At 44.5% G+C, this 21,518-nt stretch overlaps 2 protein-coding genes across 3 annotated transcripts in view; one reads left to right on the plus strand and one right to left on the minus strand.

Moving 5' to 3' along the window:
- Window positions 1-19,998, plus strand: part of LOC122448371 (putative coiled-coil domain-containing protein 144C) — a 38,877-nt gene extending 18,879 nt beyond the window's left edge. The window contains exons 7-14 of the mRNA XM_043479631.1: window positions 4,403-4,554; window positions 4,833-4,892; window positions 6,030-6,200; window positions 7,987-8,020; window positions 11,103-12,056; window positions 16,595-16,760; window positions 19,160-19,372; window positions 19,880-19,998. Coding sequence (XP_043335566.1) covers window positions 4,403-4,554; window positions 4,833-4,892; window positions 6,030-6,200; window positions 7,987-8,020; window positions 11,103-12,056; window positions 16,595-16,760; window positions 19,160-19,372; window positions 19,880-19,998 — 1,869 coding nt within the window. The remainder of the gene's footprint in view (window positions 1-4,402; window positions 4,555-4,832; window positions 4,893-6,029; window positions 6,201-7,986; window positions 8,021-11,102; window positions 12,057-16,594; window positions 16,761-19,159; window positions 19,373-19,879) is intronic.
- LOC122447855 (ankyrin repeat domain-containing protein 26-like) overlaps window positions 1-21,518 on the minus strand; it is a 933,540-nt gene that overhangs the window by 121,598 nt on the left and 790,424 nt on the right. The gene's annotated exons all lie outside the window — the stretch shown is intronic.

The raw sequence follows: 21,518 nt of genomic DNA on the forward strand, positions 1-21,518 counted from the left end.
AATTGATAGATAATAATTTAATAGTTTTTATAGCACTTTTATTATACAACTTAAAATACTGTTAGAATCTATTATAATTTATAGCTCGTCTTTGGAATTGAGGGAAAAAAATTTCCTGACTTGTTTACTTTTTCCATTTTTATAACTTCATTACATGATTAAGAAGGTGATATCAAAGACTGAATCGTAAGATTAAGCAGCTGAAATTCTGAACAGTATGATGGCCCCTGACCTAGATACATGTAAAGAGAAATCATTCCCAGTGGCTCAAGGTTTTCCATTGAAATCGCCAGTCACTGACGTCAAGATGAAAGATTCATTCTGCCTGTGATCTCGGCATAATCGACTTAGGGATGAACATTCAGGGAGAGATTGGGGTCATAGAATCAACCCAGTTGCCTATTAAGAGAATCGAACCTTCTAGATTGGACCTTTGTTTTTAGGGTACAAATAATAACGTTCGAATTTATTTCTTTTCAGGGTGGGAAATCAGTAGATATTACTAAAAATGCTTTATCCACTTTCTTTGGTGGATATTAGAACATAATATAACTGAATGTTGGGGCTTCCTGGGTAGCTCATCTGGTAAAGAATCTGCCTGCAGTGCAGGAGACCCCGTTTCAATTCCTGGGTCGTGAAATTTCCCTGGAGAAGGGATAGGGTACCCACTCCAGTGTTGTCGGGCTTCCCTGGCGGCTCAGACAGAAAGACTCCGCCTGCAATGTGGGAGACCTGGGTTCGATCCCTGGGTTGGGAAGGCATGGGTTGAGGAGGGTGTGGCAACCCACTGAAGTCTTCTTGCTTGGAGAATCCCCATGGCCAGAGGAGCCTGGTGGACTACAGTCCTTGGGGTCGCAGAGAGTCAGACACAGCCTAGCACACACATAACTGAATGTAAGCAGGCAATATGTATTGATGTATAGCACTATCATAATATATAATTTACATTAAAATTTAGGAATCGCTTCCTCTTTCTGATTAGTGTTAATTGAGTTTGGCTCCTGGTCATATAAAATTTGTCTGTTCTCCAGATATTAGTCCTTAAAAAAGAAAACCAAAAACCTTAACAGACATGCTGTGGGGACTCCCCATATACGGTATTGTGAGGTGAACTATTTTTAAGGGAAGAAGCATTTATAACATTAAAAATCATCTAATTCATTTTTGGTAGATTTAACATGTATGAATTGTTTAATTCAGTCAAGCAGTGACAAAAGTAGGTTTGTGAGTTAATGTTTTTCTCCTATTTTCCGGTAAGGCAAGTTATTTTTCACTTCTTAGTTGTGATCTGGTGATTTGTGAGTGGTTACATATAAATTAAGATGTTTAACAGTGAAATTTTAATGATTTTCTGACTTTTATTTATCCATACTGGATTAGTTAAGGATTATATTATTTTGCACACATGTACCCTGACAGAAAAGACACCTGAAAATCAAATCAACCCAATTAATCTTCCACTTTTGCAGCTGCAAAAATTGCCTCAAGAACCAGAAATAAATAAGGAATGTGGTAGACAGGACAGATCTGTATGTTCAAGGCCTCTTTGTGTGGAGAAGTATGAAAAAATGTGGATCAAACATGGCAAATTAGAATGGAAAGAGAAGTTAGAACCATCACAAATGACTTAAAGCAGAAGTTAGGTGAGATTTGTGAGAAATACAAAATTATCATCTGTCCTGAGGAGGAGCCACTATATGATCACCTTAAAGAAGGAGCAAACAGAAAGGAAATACCTCCTAACACAACAAATAATATAGCTGATTGTGGGGAGAAAGATGCATTTGGAGTATCTGTCTCTCTAGTATTCCAAGTATGTCCTGAACAAAAAGAACCCAGTCTCGAAAATGGTTTTTCGTCGCGTGAACTATGGGTCCCCGGGATACACTTGTCAGTCATCTTCAAAGCTTTGTTTCAGTGAAAATAAAATAGACCTTGAAAGTGATAAACTAGATATTGAACATGTGTTTATCAAAAATGAGGAGAGTTTTTATAATGATGCAGAAAATAAAAAAGTAGGGGAGCAGGTAGTTACATTTGAAGTGAAAGAAGACCAAGAGTTTGATATGCAAATATCAGACAATATGAGGCAAAATCCCACAAATCGGAAATTAGACATTGGATAGACATGTCAGTCTAGTCTGTGGCTTGTCTGCTCCGGTAAGATGAAACACATAATTCAAATAAAAAGTCACGGTACTCCTGCTGTCATGAAAAATACTGATGAGAAAAGCAAACCAATACAGGACGGGTTCCAGAAGCTACTGCATGCAGGTAATTGCAGTGCTAGAGACGATGAAAGCGTGGAACCCGAATTTGAAAATGGGAATTCTCCTCCACCGAATAGTCACAGAGCATCCAAAGTGTATCTAAGTGAAGAATGGACAGAAGGATATGCAGAGGTTTAAGAATGAAATAGACATGTTACAAGTAGTGTTGTTAGCTTTGGGAAAAGAGAAAATTCAGCTTCCAAAAGAGGTAGAGGTTCATTTGCTCTTGCTTTGGTTTTTCCCTTTCTGGATGATCTGGTCCATTTTGATTTTCTACTTATGAATAAAGTGGGGTCATCTAAATAGGTACTTGTGTAGAAATAGATTATTTCTGCCTTCGACATAATAGGAATTCAGGAAACTTTTCATAGCTTTTGTCCTTCAATCAATCAAATTCTGTCTCTGTCAGTCTTGCATATGGACTGGGAAACTCATTTAGCTCCCTCCCATGTGACCTTCTGAGCCAGAATAAGCACCAAGGAAAGTGTTTAAGGAGTATGATCAACGAGGGTTTTGCAGTTGTTTTTTTTGACTCTGTTGGATTAAATAGAAGTTGTATTTCCACAGAATGGGAAGAAAGCAGAAACTGAGAGAAGGGACATGAACACGTGTTCCCTCTAATCTCTTCATTGTAGTTGAATCTGTGTGATCTTCTCTGCTTTCTGCAGTCCCTGGGCACTTAGATTTCCAACATGGCCACTTGAGGATGTTTTTAATAACAAATACATGCACTCCCACATACGCTTTAATCACCACTCGCAGATGTCTCTTTTGAGAGAGACCGCTTCACTCTGTTGTTTACTAAAATGTAGTAAGTTTTGACATGTGTGATTTTGTCACATAGGTAGTATGTGTGTGTGTGAGAGTTGGTCAGTCGTGTCTGACTCTTTGTGACCCCATGGACTGTAGCTGGCCAGGCTGCCCTGTCCACGGATTTCTCCAGGCCGCAATATCATTGGAGTGGATAGCTGTTCCCTTCTCCACGGGATCTTCCCAACCCAGGGATCGAAGCCACGTCTCCTGCATTGAAAGCAGATTCTTTAACATCTGAGCCACCAGGGAAGCCCATAGATAGTATAAAACTCTCAGCAAAAAAACAGAGAAAATAATCAAGTGTTTATCTCCAAAGGAAAAACTGAGGTTTGAGATGCTGTGAGATTTTTCTTTCTTCAGTAGTAGGTGTTTAAACGTGCTTGCTCTTCTGTGTAAGACAAAAAAAGAGGAAAATGTAGCCATTCTCCTTTAAAGAAAAAGGAGAATGAACCCTACCCCCAATTAACGAATTAAATTACTTTGCCAAAGTCACGCTTTTAACTTACCTGATTCATTTGAGGAATTCATTTGGTAATTTTATCAGATTCAAGATGACAGAATTGTATCATCTCTTTTGGTGCCATAAAATGTTAGGGAATGCCACTTTAGGGGCTTTGAACAACTCATTTAACCTTTTTTGATTTTAAAACTGCTACTGGTAAATAGTGGGGCAAAGATAGATAGTTATTTCTATACCCTCTAGCTATAAATTTGGATGGTTATTGAATGTGGGATTGGGAAGCATTCCTTATATTCCAGAATTCCACACTAACACCTCCTCAGTTTCATTCTGCTCCTTGTGTTTTGGTAAACTTTGGTTCACATATTTCAGTGAACACCATCAGGTTTTTGCTGTCTCCTGGATCCAAATGAAAAAAGAATTGGAAAAGGCAGTGGGGAAAGAATAGCTTTAGTGCAGAAAGAAGAAAGCTGCTTTTCTGTTTCTGAGGCACTAAGGTGTCGCATCCTCCACATCTGACTGTTGCGTGGAAAACCCAGGTGGTAAAGACTGAAGAGGACACATGTGGTGTGTTTCTGTTTCCCCATCTCTGCCAGTCAGATGGGGAAGACTGGATGGAATAATTGTATCTTATTTAGAAAGCCTTTCTTGAAATTTTGGGAATTTTGTTTCTTTCCCTCAAAGAGAAAGAAGCACATTTTACAAAACTTTCAGTGACTTGTGATAAAATTAATGTAAGCACAAAAATATCTTTATCACTTCAAATCCGGGCAAATGCTGAGTCAAATAATAAATTGAAAACAAGGATCTTTATAATAAATACATAGCAATTATTCTTAGTGTCAAACTTTCATTAAAGGTTGAAGAAGAAAAGAAGCACAAAAGTAGTGAAGTGGAAGTATCAGACAATGTATGCGATGCTGCTGAAGAGAGTCGATTGAGTCAGCAGAGAAAGAGTGGAGGAAATAACAAGCAGGAGTTTCCTGCTATGCAGAATAAAGGTTCTGATGGGTAAGCCTATATCAATACTTAACAGTAGATCATTTGTTATTTTCTGGTAAAATGATTTCTAACTTGAGCTAATGTTTGTGATTTACGAATTTTATATTTTACTAGGGATATAGTTATTTTGAATGCTCTTATCCTTTAGCCTTAATGCTAGTTACTTTGTTAACATACCACCATGTTACATATTAGAGTATTCTGGATTTGACTGCATACTTGCCTTAACCAGTGTGCTGTATGTTTAAATGTATTTTATGTCACTAATGAACATCCTTTCATTTCAGTGTGAGGACTTCTTTCAGCATTTCTTATGAGGCGAGACTAGTGGTGATGAACTCCCTCAGGTTTGCTTTGTCTGGGAAAGTTTTTGTTTCTCCTTCATTTCTGAAAGACAGCTTTTCTGGATCGAGTCCTCTTGGTTGGCAGTTTTCTCCTCCTAGCACTTTGAGTATGTCCATGGATGGAGGCCAAATTGCTGTTGGTCGCAGGAGAACTGATGAGGCACCTGCCTTTCATCCATGATGCTGACGTCACCCCATCATGTGGGTGGTTTACAAGTAAACTGCCCCACCCCCCGCCCCACTAAATTTGATTTCTTCTTTCATGGTGGATGTGCCACATGTCATTTTAAAAATCATCTAAATTAAGTGTTACTTTTTTCTTTGAGGTTCTTTTTTTTTTTCTTTCTGTAATTTATTTGGCTGCGCTGGTTCTTTGCAGCTGCAGTGCTTGGGCTTCTCATTGTGGTGGCTTCTCTTGATGCTGAGCGTGGGCTCTAGGGTGCTGGCTTCAGTGGTTGTGGAGCACAGGATTCATTGCTCTGCATGAGGCATGTGCTGTCTTCCCTGACCAGGGATCGAACCTGTGCCCCCTGCATGAGCAGGCAGATTCCTAAGCACTGGAGTACCAGGGAAATTCCTAGGTTAAATATTACTGTTTTTAAAAGCAAAGAATTATATATAGTGTAAATCTAATCATGACTCCCATGTCTGAGAATCACTGTGCTTAGCCAGTGGACTTGAGGTTTTCAGTGTGTAGCCCTTGAGGTTCTTCCCAATGTCTCTCCAGGTGCATCTCTCTACTTTCTTTCATGTGTTTTGTACTTTTCCTTCCAGGTTCCTAGGAAACAACCCAGATGCCGTGTGCCTGATCTGTGTACTCACATTCTAATCTCCCAGTAGAATGATTTCTCGGTTTTCTCTTCCTTTTGACCTCCTCTCTTCACTTCTTCCATAAAGCCTTCCTTATTTCACTTATCACTTTCATATGTCAACTCTTCCATATCATATTATATCATAATTGTGTATCTGTGTTTGAAGGAAGAATTTGTTTTCTTGCATATGGTTGGTACTTCATAACTGTTTTGTGAATTAATCAATGACTTAAGATGGGTAAGAGTTGGAATTTTACAAGAATTGTTTTTTTATTCTTTATTAGTCGAATTATTTGAAAACATTGGCTTTTTTGTGGATTTTTTCAAGTAGTGAACCTGGCATGCCCAGGAAGGAAATAGAGAGAAAGAACAATGACAAATGGACACCAGAAGAATGTGTGATTGCACCAGTATTTGAAAAGACCAATTCACTGACTGATGGTCTGCTGCACGTGACAAATGACAGCATTTTAAGGAAGGTGGATCAAGATGACAGCAGGTAACATGGACAGATTCTTTATTTCTAGGGGAAGAAACATTAGCACTGAATACTTCTTCTGGAAATAGAGCAGCATAATATAGCATACTGGCCAAGAGAAGAGAATCCTCAACTCTACTGGATGAACACGGCCGAAAGGTGAAGGAGAGAGGACCTGTGCCTTTGGCCGGAAGTTGTTTCAGTAAAGAGTCCACTTGGAAGCTGGACTGCAGTGAACACACGTAAACAGCTCCATAGGGAATATTTCCTGGGCCAGAAATGGAGACCTGGATGGTAACTGAAGAGGAATGTGGAGTTGAAATGAGTTTCTTGTTTCATGTTGAGAGGGGAGCTTGTAGAGTGTGTATGCTTTTGGAAAAGAGCCAGCAGAGGAAGTGTCTATTGAGTGTAATCTTATTTGCATTTCCAATATTAGAAAGCTTATTGATTGTATGACATTATCTTTAAACTGTTACGATAAATTAATTGTACATTATTTTTATTGTACATGATTATTATGTACAAATGTACTCCTGTTCATATATAGCTTTTGGTAAGGGCTCGTTCATTGGCTCTGAAGTGTAGTATTCTTACGTAAATGAATATATAGATGATTACTTGAGTTAATTCTATCATACATACATTTAAAAAAATTATATAATCATGAATTTACAAATGCTTAGGTTATACTGAATAGGATTTAATCATTCCTTGTTGATTCTAGTTGATAGTATCATCGTGGGTAGCTATGATTTTGTAAGGTACTCTGAAACATCACATCATATTAACTTCATAGTTGTTTATAGCTTCCAGGGAGAAGGGGAGGATTTTGTTTATTTTCAATAGAAACAATTCACAATCTTTTACAGTTTATTACTTTGGATGATAAAGATCTAAATGACAAAAACCATGCTTCCTGTACTAAAAGTGTCGTTGACACATATTATGTGCTCAGCAAGTGTATGTCAGATGCATAAAGAAAGAGCAGAATGGTTGAATGAATGTGTATTGGTGAAGTTCTTTACAAAAAACAAATCTTTATTGAAAGTAGATTTCCAATATTGCCTACATCTAGCCTTTTTGTTTGTTAGAAATATGTTTTTAAGATTCAGAATTATCATTTGTAGTTATAGCTAGGCATGAAATAATAATATAGATTCATTTGGTATCATGTTACTTAAAAAGACTTTTCAATATCACGTTCTCAGCATATTTTGGAACAGTAGCGTTCAGGCCAGATTCCCTGGGTTTGAATTCTGGGCTGTTGGTGAACTGCTGTGTGGTCCTGGGCACATTCCTCAGCCTTTCTTTGCTCCATCTCTTCCTATCTAAAGGGTCTAATATATTACCTCTCTCCCAGAATGATCGTGAGGATTAAAATGCATAATATGCATAGCCGTTGCATAATAAGCCCTCAAAAACCTAATATCATGGTGATAAAAAATGGGTTTCTTTCTTATAAGGACTTAGGGAATACTTCCGAGATAGGTTTTATTGCCATAAAAGTTAGTTCTCATTAAAAATGACAACTGCAAAAAACCCTGGTAAACTGCTTCTATCACATAACGCAAGTAATGTTAGGTTTTTCCTTTTCCTTTAATCTAAATTTAATGTTTTATTAATATTACAGATATATTTTCTTTGTCCTTTAATGCTACTCTTTGTTATTGTTTCATCATTTCTATAAATTACTTTTCTATAAATTACTTGTGAATGCAAAGATGTTATATAAAAAAACATTTAGGTATTGTTTATATTTTTGAGTTATTAAATTTTAGCCTGAAAAGAATCATTTTTTTTTTTTTAGGCCTGCAAGGAAAACAGCATATGAAAAAAAGAAGGTAAAGTAAAAAAAAAAAAATTAACTTAAAAATATATTATCCTCTAAAAAATAGTTTGTAAAAGGAATAGTTGCAACATAGAAAATCTTCCTTTGTTGAAGGGACATTTACTTTGAAAACATAATTTAGAAACTCTGTTGATAAAGTTATCCTGTTGATAAAAACCTGTTCTTTTAAGAAGCCTCTGCTTTTGCTTTGATTAAGATATTTATCACCTTTGTACACTTGGTATATTTTATACATATTTTAAGGACATTGTGAAACAGTATTATTTATGTGTAGGTCAAAGACCAAATTAATTATGTGAATGACCTTGATGACTTAACTCAGTCATCTGAAACTGCTTCCGAGGATGGCGACATGCTTTACTCTAAAAATTCCCCCTTGCCATCTGGCAGGTGGCTGAGGGTCGTGGACCCCCTCCCTCTGTGCCCGTCAGCCCTCAGTCCACCTGCCCCATGAACAGCTCAGAGCTGGCTCCAGCTTTCCCAGCTGGGTTCTCCCTCACAGTAGAGTCCTCAAGGACAGCTGGGTTTAACTGGCGTCCTCTAGAGGTGCAGGAATGTTCCCCGTGGATTTTTCCAGCAGTTGGTAGATAACAGACACTCTTGAAGTTGATTGTCCTTCCTTCTGCAGAGCTCTCGAGTGGCATCTCAGAGCACTTCTGCAGAGCTCTCGAGTGGCATCTCAGAGCAGAGGAATTCAGTCCCCACCCAATGTCCCTCTCAAACACAGACCGGGTCCCATCCCCGAGGTCCTAGCAGCAGATCTCCCACAACGAAAAGCTCTCGGGAAGAGCTCGGGAAAGTACTATTTGTAATTCAAATCCATTTGTCTACAGCAGTCAGGTAGGGACACACCATGGCCTCATCCAAGGAGAGGCCTTTAATATTTTCCATAGGAATTAATCTCAAAGTTTCTGCGACTGTCTCGAAGGAGCAGGCACCCTGACTGCGGTTTAGGCCAGGCAGACCGCGTGTGCTCCCCCGTCGACTGCGCTGCGCACATGTCCTTGTGCTCTGCGGGGAGCGTGTGCGTCCCTCCTCGGCCGCGTCACCTCCGGTGTCTCAGTCAGAGTCCGCCCCGGCTCCACTCTCGTTTCTGTAACCAGTGCCCTGTCAACGGCCTTTTCACATCGTTTACAGTTTTTCAGTTTGTAAAAACTGCGACATCAGTTGTAAAAATACTTTTGTACACTTAAAAAATTGTTACTTTGGAATAAACTTACAAAAGTCCCCTCCCACCAAGGAAAAAAAGTAAAAAAAAAAAAAAACTTGCTACTAACAGTAGCTGTTCTGGTATTTAGTAGTGATTTCCCTTCCTTGATCATTAGGTTAATTTATCACTTCCACTGAAGGTAAGGAGGGAAAGTACAGGCAGTTCAGAGACCATACTTTGGAAGTCATTCTTGTACTTCTGAGAAAACGAACCCTCTGTTCTGTGCAGTGTCCTCCTCCAGTACAAGGAACTTTCGAAAACAGTGATAGATATGCCATAGTATACATCTAGTGATAATTATGTTTCTCATTGTATTCCCCCATCTTACTATTTTAAACAGTATAAAGAGATAATGAAAACAGCAGAAAACAATCTCATGATTCTCTGAGAAGAGCTCTCTGAATTTTACCTTGTTTACCATTAGTGTATGTACCATGAATGAAATAGGAGGATTAGTTTGTACTGATATGTTTGTACTAGAGAAGTGACTGTGGTTTGATATAAGAGGACTAGTAGAGGCAGAAGACCTGGTGAAAAGCCTGCAGCTTACTTACATAGTTTTAACTTCTTCCTTTCCAGAATCATTATCGCTAATGAGTTAATTGATGTTTGTAGAAGTGCTTAGTACAGTTGTCAATAGGTATAAGCCTTGCAATTGCCTATTAAAATGTTAGAAAGGTAGCATATTCTCAAGAAAACAATTTTTGCATGAAATTTCATCTATTTAAATATGTACAGAGCTAAGGCTCTTACTTGAAGTAGCTGCGTAGGAGCTATCAGATGCAGTGTTTTAAAGGTAGCGAGTGGTGGTGTTATGGAATTGTAGTTGATTTACAATGTTGCGTCAGTTTCAGGTACACAGCACAGTGATTCAGACATATATGTATATGTGTGTGTATATTATGTACATGGGGCTTCCCTGCTGGCTCAGACTGTAAAGAATCCACCTGCAATGCAGGAGACCTGGGTTCAGTCCTTGGGTCGGGAAGATCCCCTGGAGGAGGAAATGGCAACCCACTCCAGTATTCTTGCCTGGAGAATCCCATGGACAGGGGAGCCTGGCGGGCTACAGTCTGTGGGGTCGTAAAGAGTTGGACATGACTGACTAACACACACACACACACACACACACACATATATTCCTTGTCACATTCTTCTTGTAGAATATTAAATGTAGTTCCTTGTGTTGTACAGTAGATCCTTACTGGTTATTTTATATACACTTGTCTATATATAATGGTATCTGTTAAACCCAACCTCCTAATTTATCCCTTCCCCTACCCCCTTTCCCGTATGGTGAGTAAGCTTGTTTCCTACATCGGTGGGTCTCTCTCTGTTTTGTGAATAAGTTCATTTTAGATTCCACATATAAGCAGTATGACTTGTCTTTGTCTGACTTAGGTCGCTTAGTGTGATCATGCCTAGGTCCATCTTTGTTGCTGCAAATAGCATTATTTGCAAAAAAGCAAAGCTTTTTTATGGCTTTGTAGTTTTCCACTATATAAATATACCACATCAGATGCAATTTTTAAGTGTAGTTAGATCTATAAATCTTTTATTTTAAGCTTTCTGGGTTTGTTGTAATTCAGAGAAACCCTTTCCAGTTCTGAGCTTCTTGAAAAGTTCCTTGGGGTTTCTTTTTCCTTTCATGGATTCATTGTCTTCAATTAAATTTTTGAACCTTTGGGAATTTCTGCTTGTATAAGGTCTGAGGTTTGTATCGAACCTTATTTTTTCCATTTGGAGATCCACTTGGTGCAGTCTTTTCATTGTCTAAACATACAGGTTAGTCTTTCATTTCAGAGGAAATGGTGAAATGTCATTTTATTGAGTACTAACTAAAAGTCTCTTTTGTCTCACTTAGGTTTCTGATAGTGGTAGAAAAGCAAAAGGTCTGTTGCGCAAAAGCCACATGCAGGATGAAATTGCCATGCCAAGATTAGAAATAGACACAGTGAAAAATCAGAACCAGGAGAAAGAAAAGAAATGTTTTGAAGATACTGAAATTGTAAAAGGAGAGAATGATTATCCTCAAAAGGCAATAAAATTGAACAAGGAAACATTGACAAAGACCATATTCCAGCATACTGGCCAGCTTAACGTTCCGGTAGCTGAAAATACAATGCTAAACCCTGAGCTGGAGTACGCAAAGCGAAGCAAAGAAAGACTAGAAACAGAAGTGGAATCCTACCACTCTAGACTGGCTGCTGCCATACACAATCATGATCAAGGTCAGATATCACAAAGACACCTGTCACTTGCCTCCCAGAAAGCAAAAGACAAGAGGTTACGCTTGCAGGACCCAATGAAGTTCCATATGGCTAAGCTGAAAAGTGACAATGAGATGCTTTCCCAGCAACTTTCTAAAGTGGAAAATAAATTCAATAAGCTAAAAATCAAGCTGCATCAGACGAGAGATGATCTCAGAGAAAAGACTTTGATGTTAGAACGTGTCCAGAGAGACTTACGCCAAGCAGAGTGTCAAAAGCAGGATATTGGACACATGTATCAGAACGAACAAGGCAAAGTGAAGGAATACCTTGGAAAGCAGGAATCCTTAGAGGAGAGGTTATCCCAACTCCAGAGTGAAAACATGTTGCTCCGACAGCAGCTGAATAATGCACAAAATAGAGCTGACAGTAAAGAGAAGACAGTCATTAGCATCCAAGACCAGTTTCAGCAGATCGTGAAAAATCTTCATGCTGAACATGAGAAACAGGATCTGATGCTGGAGGAAAGAAGCAAGGATTTAAGCAACAAATTGAATCATTTAGAAGAGAGAATGTGTCAGTATGAAAATGAGAAAGCAGAAAGACAAGTAAGTATCAGAAGGAGAAATAATTCTCAGACTTCCTGAAAGAAAATTCAAAGTGATTCTTAATTCTGGCTAAATGTTGAATCTAGCTGAATATAAAAAATACACAGGCTATGAATCTATGGTCTCTAAAACAGACTAAAAAGCACACCTTGTATCTAGCAAATAAAAATTAGACCTGAGAGATGCTTCACTTTGAGTAGAGACATCGTGTCGCTTATGAAATGTTAAGAGATTAAATTCTAAATTTTTAATATAGACAGGTATTAGTAATTTACTCTTTTACTATTCAGAAAATAATTTTAATCTCTATGTAACCACATGTCAGTATCATGATGAAGCAGATAAAAGAAACGCTTAAACCTAAACTGAATATTTTGAAATTAAGCTTCAGTTACATGGATTACCTTGACAGTCAATTCCGTGTTTCCCAGATGCTATCACTTATATGTAGTACTTTGGCTTCAGTAGCTTGTCATACCTTTCTGTCATATTTGTTGGTGTAACTTTAGTTTTATTCATGTAAATTTGAATTAGCTTGGAAAACATTTCAGACTTGAATCATTTATTCTTATGACCTCTCAACTCTATAAAATAGAGTTGTCATTAAATTGAGAATTCATTGACAAGCCATTTAAATATACTTGTCATTAAATCATAATTTGGGACTCAAGTGGTGAGCTTTAACCAAGCTCTTCTTGTTTTAATCTTCCCACTGCTATTTATGCTATTTACTTAGAATATGTTTACAAACAATTTACTCATAATTCTCATTTTCAGCATCAGTTACTACCATTTAGATACAAGCGTGTCCACTAAAAATGAAGCGTGGCAGGACTTGAGAGCAGCAGGAATGGAGGGAGTCAGGGGGCGGGCTGTAGGGGCCGCGGCCCAGAGGCAGGTGGAGGCCAGGCTGTCGAGGCTCCCTGAGGGCCATGGGAGCAACCTCATTTGCAGATTGTATTTTTCTTCTGTGTTGGAGTGTAGTTGGTTTATACTTCTGCGTCAGTTTCGGGTGCCCAGCACGGTGGTGCAGTTACACACGTATCCGTTCTCTCCCAGGTCCTCTCCCAGGCAGGTGACTGCAGGGCACTGAGCAGAGCCCCTGTGCTCCGCAGGGGCGCCTGGTGGTCAGCCACGGGCAGAGGCGGGGGGCAGGGGGAGAGTAGGAGTCTGGGATTAACATAGACACACGACCAGATATCAGACAGATAAGCCCCAAGGGAATGGCCTCATTTTACTGCTGGGATAGGAATCTGTTGGAAAGATCTGAGCACTGGTTGGAATATGTGAAGATCTCTGATGTTAATTGAAGCCTCTAATAAAGAGGAAAAATCCCTAAGAAAGGCGATCCCAGAGAATGCTCAAACTACCGCACAATGCACTTCATCTCACACGCTAGAAAGTAATGACTTCAAAAATTCTCCAAGGCCAGGTCAGCAATACGTGAACCTAGTTGAACTTCCAGATGTTTTCAAGCTGTTTTAGAAAAGGCGAGGAACCAGAGATCAAATTGCCAATATACGCTGGATCTTCAAAAAGCAAGAAGAGTCCAGAAAACATCTATTTCTGTTTTATTGACTACGCCAAGCCTCAACTGTGTAGGTCACAATAAAACTGTTGGAAAAACTTTGAAAGAGATTGGAATGCCAGACCACCGGACCCGCCTCTGAGAAAACTGTAGCAGGTTCAGGAAGGCAACAGTTAGAACTGGACATGGCAACAACAGACTGGCTCCATGGAAAGATGACTACGTCAAGGCTGTATATTTCACCCTGGCTTATTTTACTGATATGCCAGGTACATTCATGAGAAACGTGGGCTGGAGAAGCACAAGTGGAATCAAGATTGCCGGGAGAAATTACCAATAACTCAGATTGCAGATGACACCACTCTTATCACAGAAAGTGAAAGAGGAACTAAAAAGCCTCTTGATGAAAGTGAAAGAGGAGAGTGAAAAAAGTTGGCTTAAAGCTCAACATTCAGAAAACTAAGATCATGGCATCTGGTCCCAACACTTCATGGGAAATAGATGGGGAGACAGTGGAAACAGTGTCAGACTTTATTTTGGGGGGCTCCAAATTCACTGCAGATAGTGACTGCAGCCATGAAATTAAAAGACACTTACTCCCTGGAAGGAAAGTTATGACCCACCTGGATAGCATATATAAAAGCAGAGACATTACTTTGCCAACAAAGGTCCATCTAAGTCAAGGCTATGGTTTCTCCAGTGGTCATGTATGGATGTGAGAGTTGGACTGTGAAGAAAGCTGAGCACTGAAAAATTGATGCTTTTGAACTGTGGTGTTGGAGAAGACTTTTGAGAGTCTCTTGGACTGCAAGGAGATCCAACCAGTCCATCCTAAAGGAGATCAGTCCTGGGTGTTCATTGGAAGGACTGATGCTGAAGCTGAAACTCCAATACTTTGGCTACGTCATGCGAAGAGTTGACTCGTTGGAAAAGACCCTGATGTTGGGAGGGGTTGGGGGCAGGAGGAGAAGGGGACGACAGAGGATGAGATGGCTGGATGGTATCACCGACTCGATGGGCATGAGTTTGAGTAACCTCCGGGAGTTTGTGATGGAGAGGGAGGACTGGCGTGCTGCGATTCATGGGGTCGCAAAGAGTCGGACACGACTGAGCGACTGAACTGACTGACTGACTGACTGACTGATATTTCTTCTGACAAAGAATTTTAACCAGAAACTGGTAATAGTGACTGTCCTGCCCAGAACCAAACTAGGAGGATAGGGCACAGAATTTTGGATCCTGAATTTCCCCATGGTACAAATACAGGAAAATCATTCCCTTACTGGACCAAGGCCTGTTCAGTCACCTCCTAAACAGGTGTGTAAACTGTTCTCCTTTCCCCTAGTCTGGCTCACCTCTCCTGTCACCTTCATGACCACCATCCTCCCTCTCAATCCCACCATCCACTATCCACATGGAGGCCAGGGTGGTCCTTAGAACACAAACATGCCACCACCAGCCCCCCATGCTTAAAAATCTCCCCTGGTGTCGCCTTCGGCCTGCTCACTAAGTTCCAGCCACACTGGCCTTTGGGAATGACCAGGTCCCTGGGCATCCCACCCACTTTCAAGACTCAGGGCCTTTGCACATGCTGTTTCCTCCAACAAGAATGCCCTCTGCCCACAATTACTTCCTCGCTAAAGCCTGCTCTTTCAGGCTCCAGCTGAAATGTCTCTTCCTCGGAGAGAAGTTCCCGGATTTCTCAATCTACTGATATTTTCAGTGCCTGATTCTCTCTCCAAGTGTGGTGTTTTCCTTCACAGCAGGGACTCTGACCCGCTTTACCTGCATTTAACACCTGCCTTCTGCATGACACTGTTGGGGGCCACGGGGGCAAACCTCTTGATTCTGCTGTTTACAACTGAAACACCAGAGCCCTTTATCAGCTCATAACTGCTGAGTGCATATCTGCTGCATGAACAAATGAAGGACTTGGGAACCTGAGTGCAGGACTTTCCATCTCCCTTACATTTACTGCAGACCTCTTGCACATCAGTTCCTCGTTCATCAGCATCTATCCCTAAACAGTCACTGCAAAGTGTTCCTACTGTTCTGTGTCCTCCACACACCCTAACAGCACGCTACTGATTTCTGTGCTCAACTAACTGATGAAAACACTACCGAACAAGGCCAGGGACGAAATCTCAAGTTGCAGACCTACTTCTCTCCAGGATGAGCTCTCAATAACTCATTTTTCCTACAGCAGTCAGTAGTCTTGTGTCTTATTCTTCACTCAATCACAGGTCCTCTGAAGTCTGTCATTCAGCTCAAATTCTCCTCTGGACCCACTCCCATGCTTGGCTCTGAACAGTCTGCAACTCCAGAGCCCTCTAGCCTACCAAGCTGTAGTGTTCTGCAGCATGAGTTCCCAGCCGACTTCACTCAAGCGTTCAGAACTCACTGCTACTCCTGCTAAATTTGCAAACTGCCTGTTCTCCCATTAGAACCACTAAGGCCTCACCTGATGAAAACAAGCAGTGGAAACAATACACTTCACTTGTCAGGTCTGTTACTTGCTCCTGGGTCATCTCTTTTGGATCCACCCTAATTCCTTTTAAGTCATACCAGTCAATCAAGAAGTATTTATCCAACACCTACCATGTTCCAAGCACTATTTGGTCCCTAGAGACATAACAATCATTAACACAAATCCACTCACACTGCCCCCTCCTCCCCTGGGCCCCAAACGAGGGAAGGGCTGAACACAGCTGCCGGGGCTGGGGGGGTGGAGGGGTGGGTACAGCCAGAGGCTATGGGCACCACCCACGGGCTGGGCGGTAGGCCTAGGGAAGTCAGAGAGGGGAGAGAGCTCCAGGCAGAGGAGTGTCCTGTGTGAAGGTGGCCCAAGAGGGACCCTCGACAAGCCCTGGGAGTCAGCACAGGATTTAAGGCCGGACAGTGACAACTGAATCAGTGGCTGAGGCTGAAGGGGCTTTCCAGGCCCAGTACCAACCACAAACACCCAGCCCTTCAGGGCGGTCCGTCCCATTCCCTCTCACCTCCTTGCCAGGCCCTGGAGCCCGATGGTCTGGCAGACCAGGGCCAGGTCCTGCACTGTGAGGTGGCCACTGCTGCCCACACCCAGCTCTTCCCAGAGGCCCCAGACCCGGCTCTCGAGGGTGTCAAAGGAGAGGTTGCAGGGCTTCTGGGGACTCCCAGAGACCTCGGAACCCCAGGTTGGTAGCTGGCCTGAAGCAGGGGAAACACACCAAGGCGGCACTTCACTCTGAAATCAGATGGACTGACAGATGGGCAGACAGACACATGGGAGAGTCAAGCTTCCGATGGTGGCTACATGGGGCTCACCGTGCAATTCTTCCAACTTAATCCTATGCAAAATTTCACAATAAAAGGGGGACTCTGCTGCATGTGGGGGAAGGCATTTTCTGAAGGGAGCCTACAGAAGCTGTAGCACTAGGAGCATACCTACAAGCTTTGTACTTAGAATCAAAAGTCCAGGTTTAAAAAGTTAACGTCTAGAAGGTCTTCAAACCTGCCCAAAGCAAAGAGCACAGTCCAACAAAGGCCAATAACCCTCTCCCTTGGGCAGCCTCTCGCCCTGGCTTCATCTACCTGTTTGCTCTTGCCCACATATTTTTTGTTTTTGTAATATTTATTTAGCTGCTCTGGGTCTTGGTTGCTGCAGGTGAGATCTTTTTAGTTGTGGCATGCAAACACTTAGTTATAGCATGCGGGCTCTAGTTCTCAGACAAGGGATGGAACTCGGGCCCCCTGCAATGGGAGTGCAGAGTCCTAGACAATAAAACACCGCAGAAGTCCCTGGCCCAAGTATTTGAAGGCAAATCCCAGCTGCCGTGTTCTCACCCCTGAGTCTTTCGTATGCACTCCTGACCCCAGTGTGACAATGGCCCTACAACCAACAATGATGTCCCAGATCCCTCAGGCCAAGGCAGAACCACATGCACATGTCTGTTCCTGCCCCCTGCACCTTCAGAGAGCTCGGATGAGCAAGAGTCTGTAAGATAGCTCCTCGGCAACCCCAGAAGCACTGCCTGTGTGTGAACGGGCAAAGCCGACCTAGGGGCACAGTGGGCCTCTGGCTCTCCCTGCTGCTCTGAGGCTGCTGGGCCAAAGAGGTCTTGGGCATCCACCCCCTTACTCTCCACTTCCCTCTGACAAGGCCCTCTGCCCTCTAGGCCTTTGCAATGTGGAGACAGCCCCTGTCAGCACCTCCCCTCCAAGAAGGCCTCTACTCCCAAGCCCCGGAGAAAAGCGCTTCGGGGTGGTCCTCTCTCAGGGCCCTTGCCCCTGAGCCCGGGGGCCAGCTAGGGGGTCCACAATCCCAGGCCAAGGCAGAACCACATGCACACATCTGTTCCTGCCCCCTGCACCTTCAGAGAGCTCGGGTGAGCCAGCGTCTGTCAGGTAGCTCCTTGGCAACCCCAGCAGCAACACCTGTGTGTGAAGGGGCAGAGCCGACCTAGGGGCACAGTGGGCCTCTTGCTCTCCCTGCTGCCCTGAAGCTGCTGGGCCAAAGAGGTCTTTGGCATCCAACCCCTTGCTCACCCCTTCGCTCTGACAAAGGCCTCTGCCCTTTAGGCCTTTGCAGTGTGGAGACAGCCCCTGCCAGGACCTCGCATCCAAGTAGGCCTCAAATGAGGCCTAGGCCCAGGGGAAAGGCGCTAGCGGGGATGAGCCTGGGGAGGCGCCCGGACATGCCTGACACATTCCCCACAGCCTGCCCCTTCATGGGGCAGTACCCCTGGAGGCCTGGAAGGTCTGGGCAAGGCTGGCCAAGGGCAGGGGCCATGCTGGCTTCTGCCTCTGGCCTGTGGGTCCTCTGAGCAGAACCGGCCCTTTCCCGCTGGAAGACCTCCCCGGCTGCCTCCAAAGGCCGGTTTGCAAGCACTCTCGTCGGCTGGCCGCCGCTCCCTCCCCAAGGCAGGCCTGCTTTTCCCACAACCCTCGCAATCTGCTCCCAAGCTGGGAGAAAAGCGCTTTGGGGTGGTCCTCGCTCAGGGCCCTTGCCCCTGAACCCGGGGGCCAGTTAGGGGGTCCACACTCCCAGGCCAAGGCAGAACCACATGCACACACCTGTACCTGCCCCCTGCACCTTCAGAGAGCTCGGGTGAGCCAGAGACTGTCAGGCAGCTCCTTTGCAATCCCAGCAGCACCGCCTGTGTGTGAAGGGGCAGAGCCAACCTAGGGGCACGGTGGGCCTCTTGCTCTCCGTGCTGCCCTGAGCCTGCTGGGCCAAGAGGTCTTGGGCATCCACCCACTTGCTCCCCGCTTCCCTCTCACAAGGCCTTCTGCCCTCTAGGCCTTTGCAGTGTGGAGACAGCCCCTGCCAGCACCTCCCCTCCAAGTAGGCCTCAATTGAGGCCTAGGCCCAGGGGAAAGCCCCTAGCGGGGCTGAGCCTGGGGAGGCGCCCGGACATGCCTGACACACTCTCTGCAGCCGGCCCCTTCATGGGGCAGTAGCCCTGAAGGCCAGGAAGGTCTGGGCAAGGCTGGCCAAGGGCAGGGGCCATGCTGGCTTCTGCCTCTGGCCTGTGTGGCCTCTGAGCAGAACCGGCCCTTTCCCGCTGGAAGACCTCCCCGGCTGCCTCCAAAGGCCGGTTTGCAAGCACTCTCGCTGGCTGGCCGCTGCTCCCTCCCCGAGGGAGGCCTACCTCTGAGCAGAACCGGCCCTCTCCTACTGGAAGACGTCTCCGGCTGCCCTCGTGGGAAGCTCACAGCCACGGAGGGTGGGTGCAGGGCTTGCTGGACTGTGTGCTCCAACAACAGGGGCCGCCCGTGTGCTCCAGCCCTGGCCAAGCCACCTCAGGCAAGCCTATGACTAACCCACCAACTGACTGGGTAATTGAGGAAAGTTCTGAAAATTGAAAGAAGAGAAAAGCAACACAGAACAAAACGGGGGTTGCTAGGGAAAAGCACCAGTCACGAAGAGGACACAAGTTACCACTCACAGGAGTTCCAGCACAGAGAATGGAGCGATGACACGGGCATGGCCTTTCTCAGGCACCTTCATGCCCAGGGTCACACGATCACACCCCAAGTCGGGAACGGCAAGTGGCCTTCTTCCCACCTCAGGGAAGAGAAACCTGAGACAAAGCAACCAATGATCGGACCCTTCAGGTCCCACGGCGGACACTGACAAGGTGGCTCCTCCCCCTGGTCAGACTACTCCCCTGGTCAGACTCCTTTCACATCAGGCCCCACCACCTTATCAGACTCCGCCCCCTTATCAGACTCCTCCTCTGTCAGGCTCATCCACCTGGTCAGACTCCACCCCCTCATCAGACTCCTCCCCCGTCAGGCTCTTCTCCCCCAGGTTCAGGGCTCCCACGTGGCTCCAGCAGGGGCCGGTGGGACACCAACCGATTTCAGCCCCAGGGGAGGCTGCAGGTGCTTCCCCAAGGGCCTAGCTCCAGACTAGAAAACCTCACCTGAGTAATGGGTATGATCAGCCATAGAATTTCAGGGGTGGGGTCTGGGGGGCTCACTGGAATCTACATGAAAGATACATAACCCCCAAACCTCCCAATGGCACCCGCTGCCCCAGTCATGCACCTGCTCCTAACCAAGGCCCCTGCCGGGGTGTGGGAGCAGACCAGGGGCCTGTGCGGGGCAAACACCTTGAACCCCTGCCCCGTGGGGGAGGGAGGGACCCGCTGGCCACTGCACTCTCCCTCCCAGCACTCCTCAGATGCAGCCTTCACTGGTTATCTGGCCAGAGAACAGCAGGTACTGCCAGCCAAGGAGTTGGCCCATCTTCTAAGGAGCACGTCCACCAGCACCTTCCCACTGGACCCACAGTCCACACCTCCAAGCGGGCCTCCCTTCAGAATTCTCCCTCCGTCCCTGACCAGTATCAAAGCCCCTCTTCACTTGTGTTGAAATATTACCTTTGTTCCACTGACCCCACTGGAAACCAGGATTCTAACAAGTACGAGGAGCCCAGAGCACTATTGTCTGAGACTGAAGACAGGTGGAGGCCTGCCTCAGCTGGTGTCATTCTGCTTGCTCCACCAGCCTCCCAGCCTGGCCAGCACCTTACACCTGCACTGCACTTTGGATGATCAAATTCTTCCACCTCTCCACACCCACTTTATCTTGTCTACACCGTTCACTGTAAGGACAGCACTAGATATTACTTGACATTTGTGAGATTGTGACTTATAATAAATATGAATTTGGTCTTCCTCCCATCCCTTGCACAGCTTCTAAAACCCTCGAATTTCCTAAGTGATGAGAGCAACCACACCCATGTTTATGCTTGGTTTATAAGCTGACTTTGACAACCACACCTTGAGATGGGCTGGTTGCCAGGGAAACCAACGGATGTGACTAGAGGTTCGTACTTTCAGCCCTACCCCTGACCTCTAGGGAGGTCAGAGGCTGGATGTTGAATTCAATCACTGATGCCCCATCACTGGGTCAGTCATGACTGTGTAACAAAGCCTCCATAAACCCCGAAAGGACAGCATTCAGACCTGCTGGGTTGGTGAACACGGGGAGACTGGGGAAGAGTGAGCCCTGGAGAGGGTGTGGGGGCTCTGAGCCTCTTCCCACAGCCCATGCACCTATCACGCTGAGTTACATCCTTTGCAATAAACCACTGATCCACTAATGGGCTACCCTGAGCTCCTTTAGCAAATTAACTGAAACTGAGGAGGCCGTGGGCACCTCTGATCTTTAGCCAGTGGGTCAGAAGCACAGGTGACAAGCTGGACTTGAAATTGTTGTCTGAAGGCATTGCTGTCTTAGCCTGTGGGGTCTGCAGCTGTGTCCAGGGGCATGGTGTCAGAATGGAGTTGAACTGCAGGACACCCAGCTGGCATTGCAAAATGGCCTGGTGCGGGGGAAATTACACTGGTGACCAGAAGTGCCAAGGTATTCAGAGGATTTTGTGCAGTGCAGATGAAAACACAAGAGTTTTCCCTTTGCAGAACCATTTATCAAATAAGGAA

The sequence above is a fragment of the Cervus canadensis genome, chromosome 10 (assembly GCF_019320065.1).
Source record: "Cervus canadensis isolate Bull #8, Minnesota chromosome 10, ASM1932006v1, whole genome shotgun sequence".
NCBI lineage: Eukaryota > Metazoa > Chordata > Mammalia > Artiodactyla > Cervidae > Cervus > Cervus canadensis.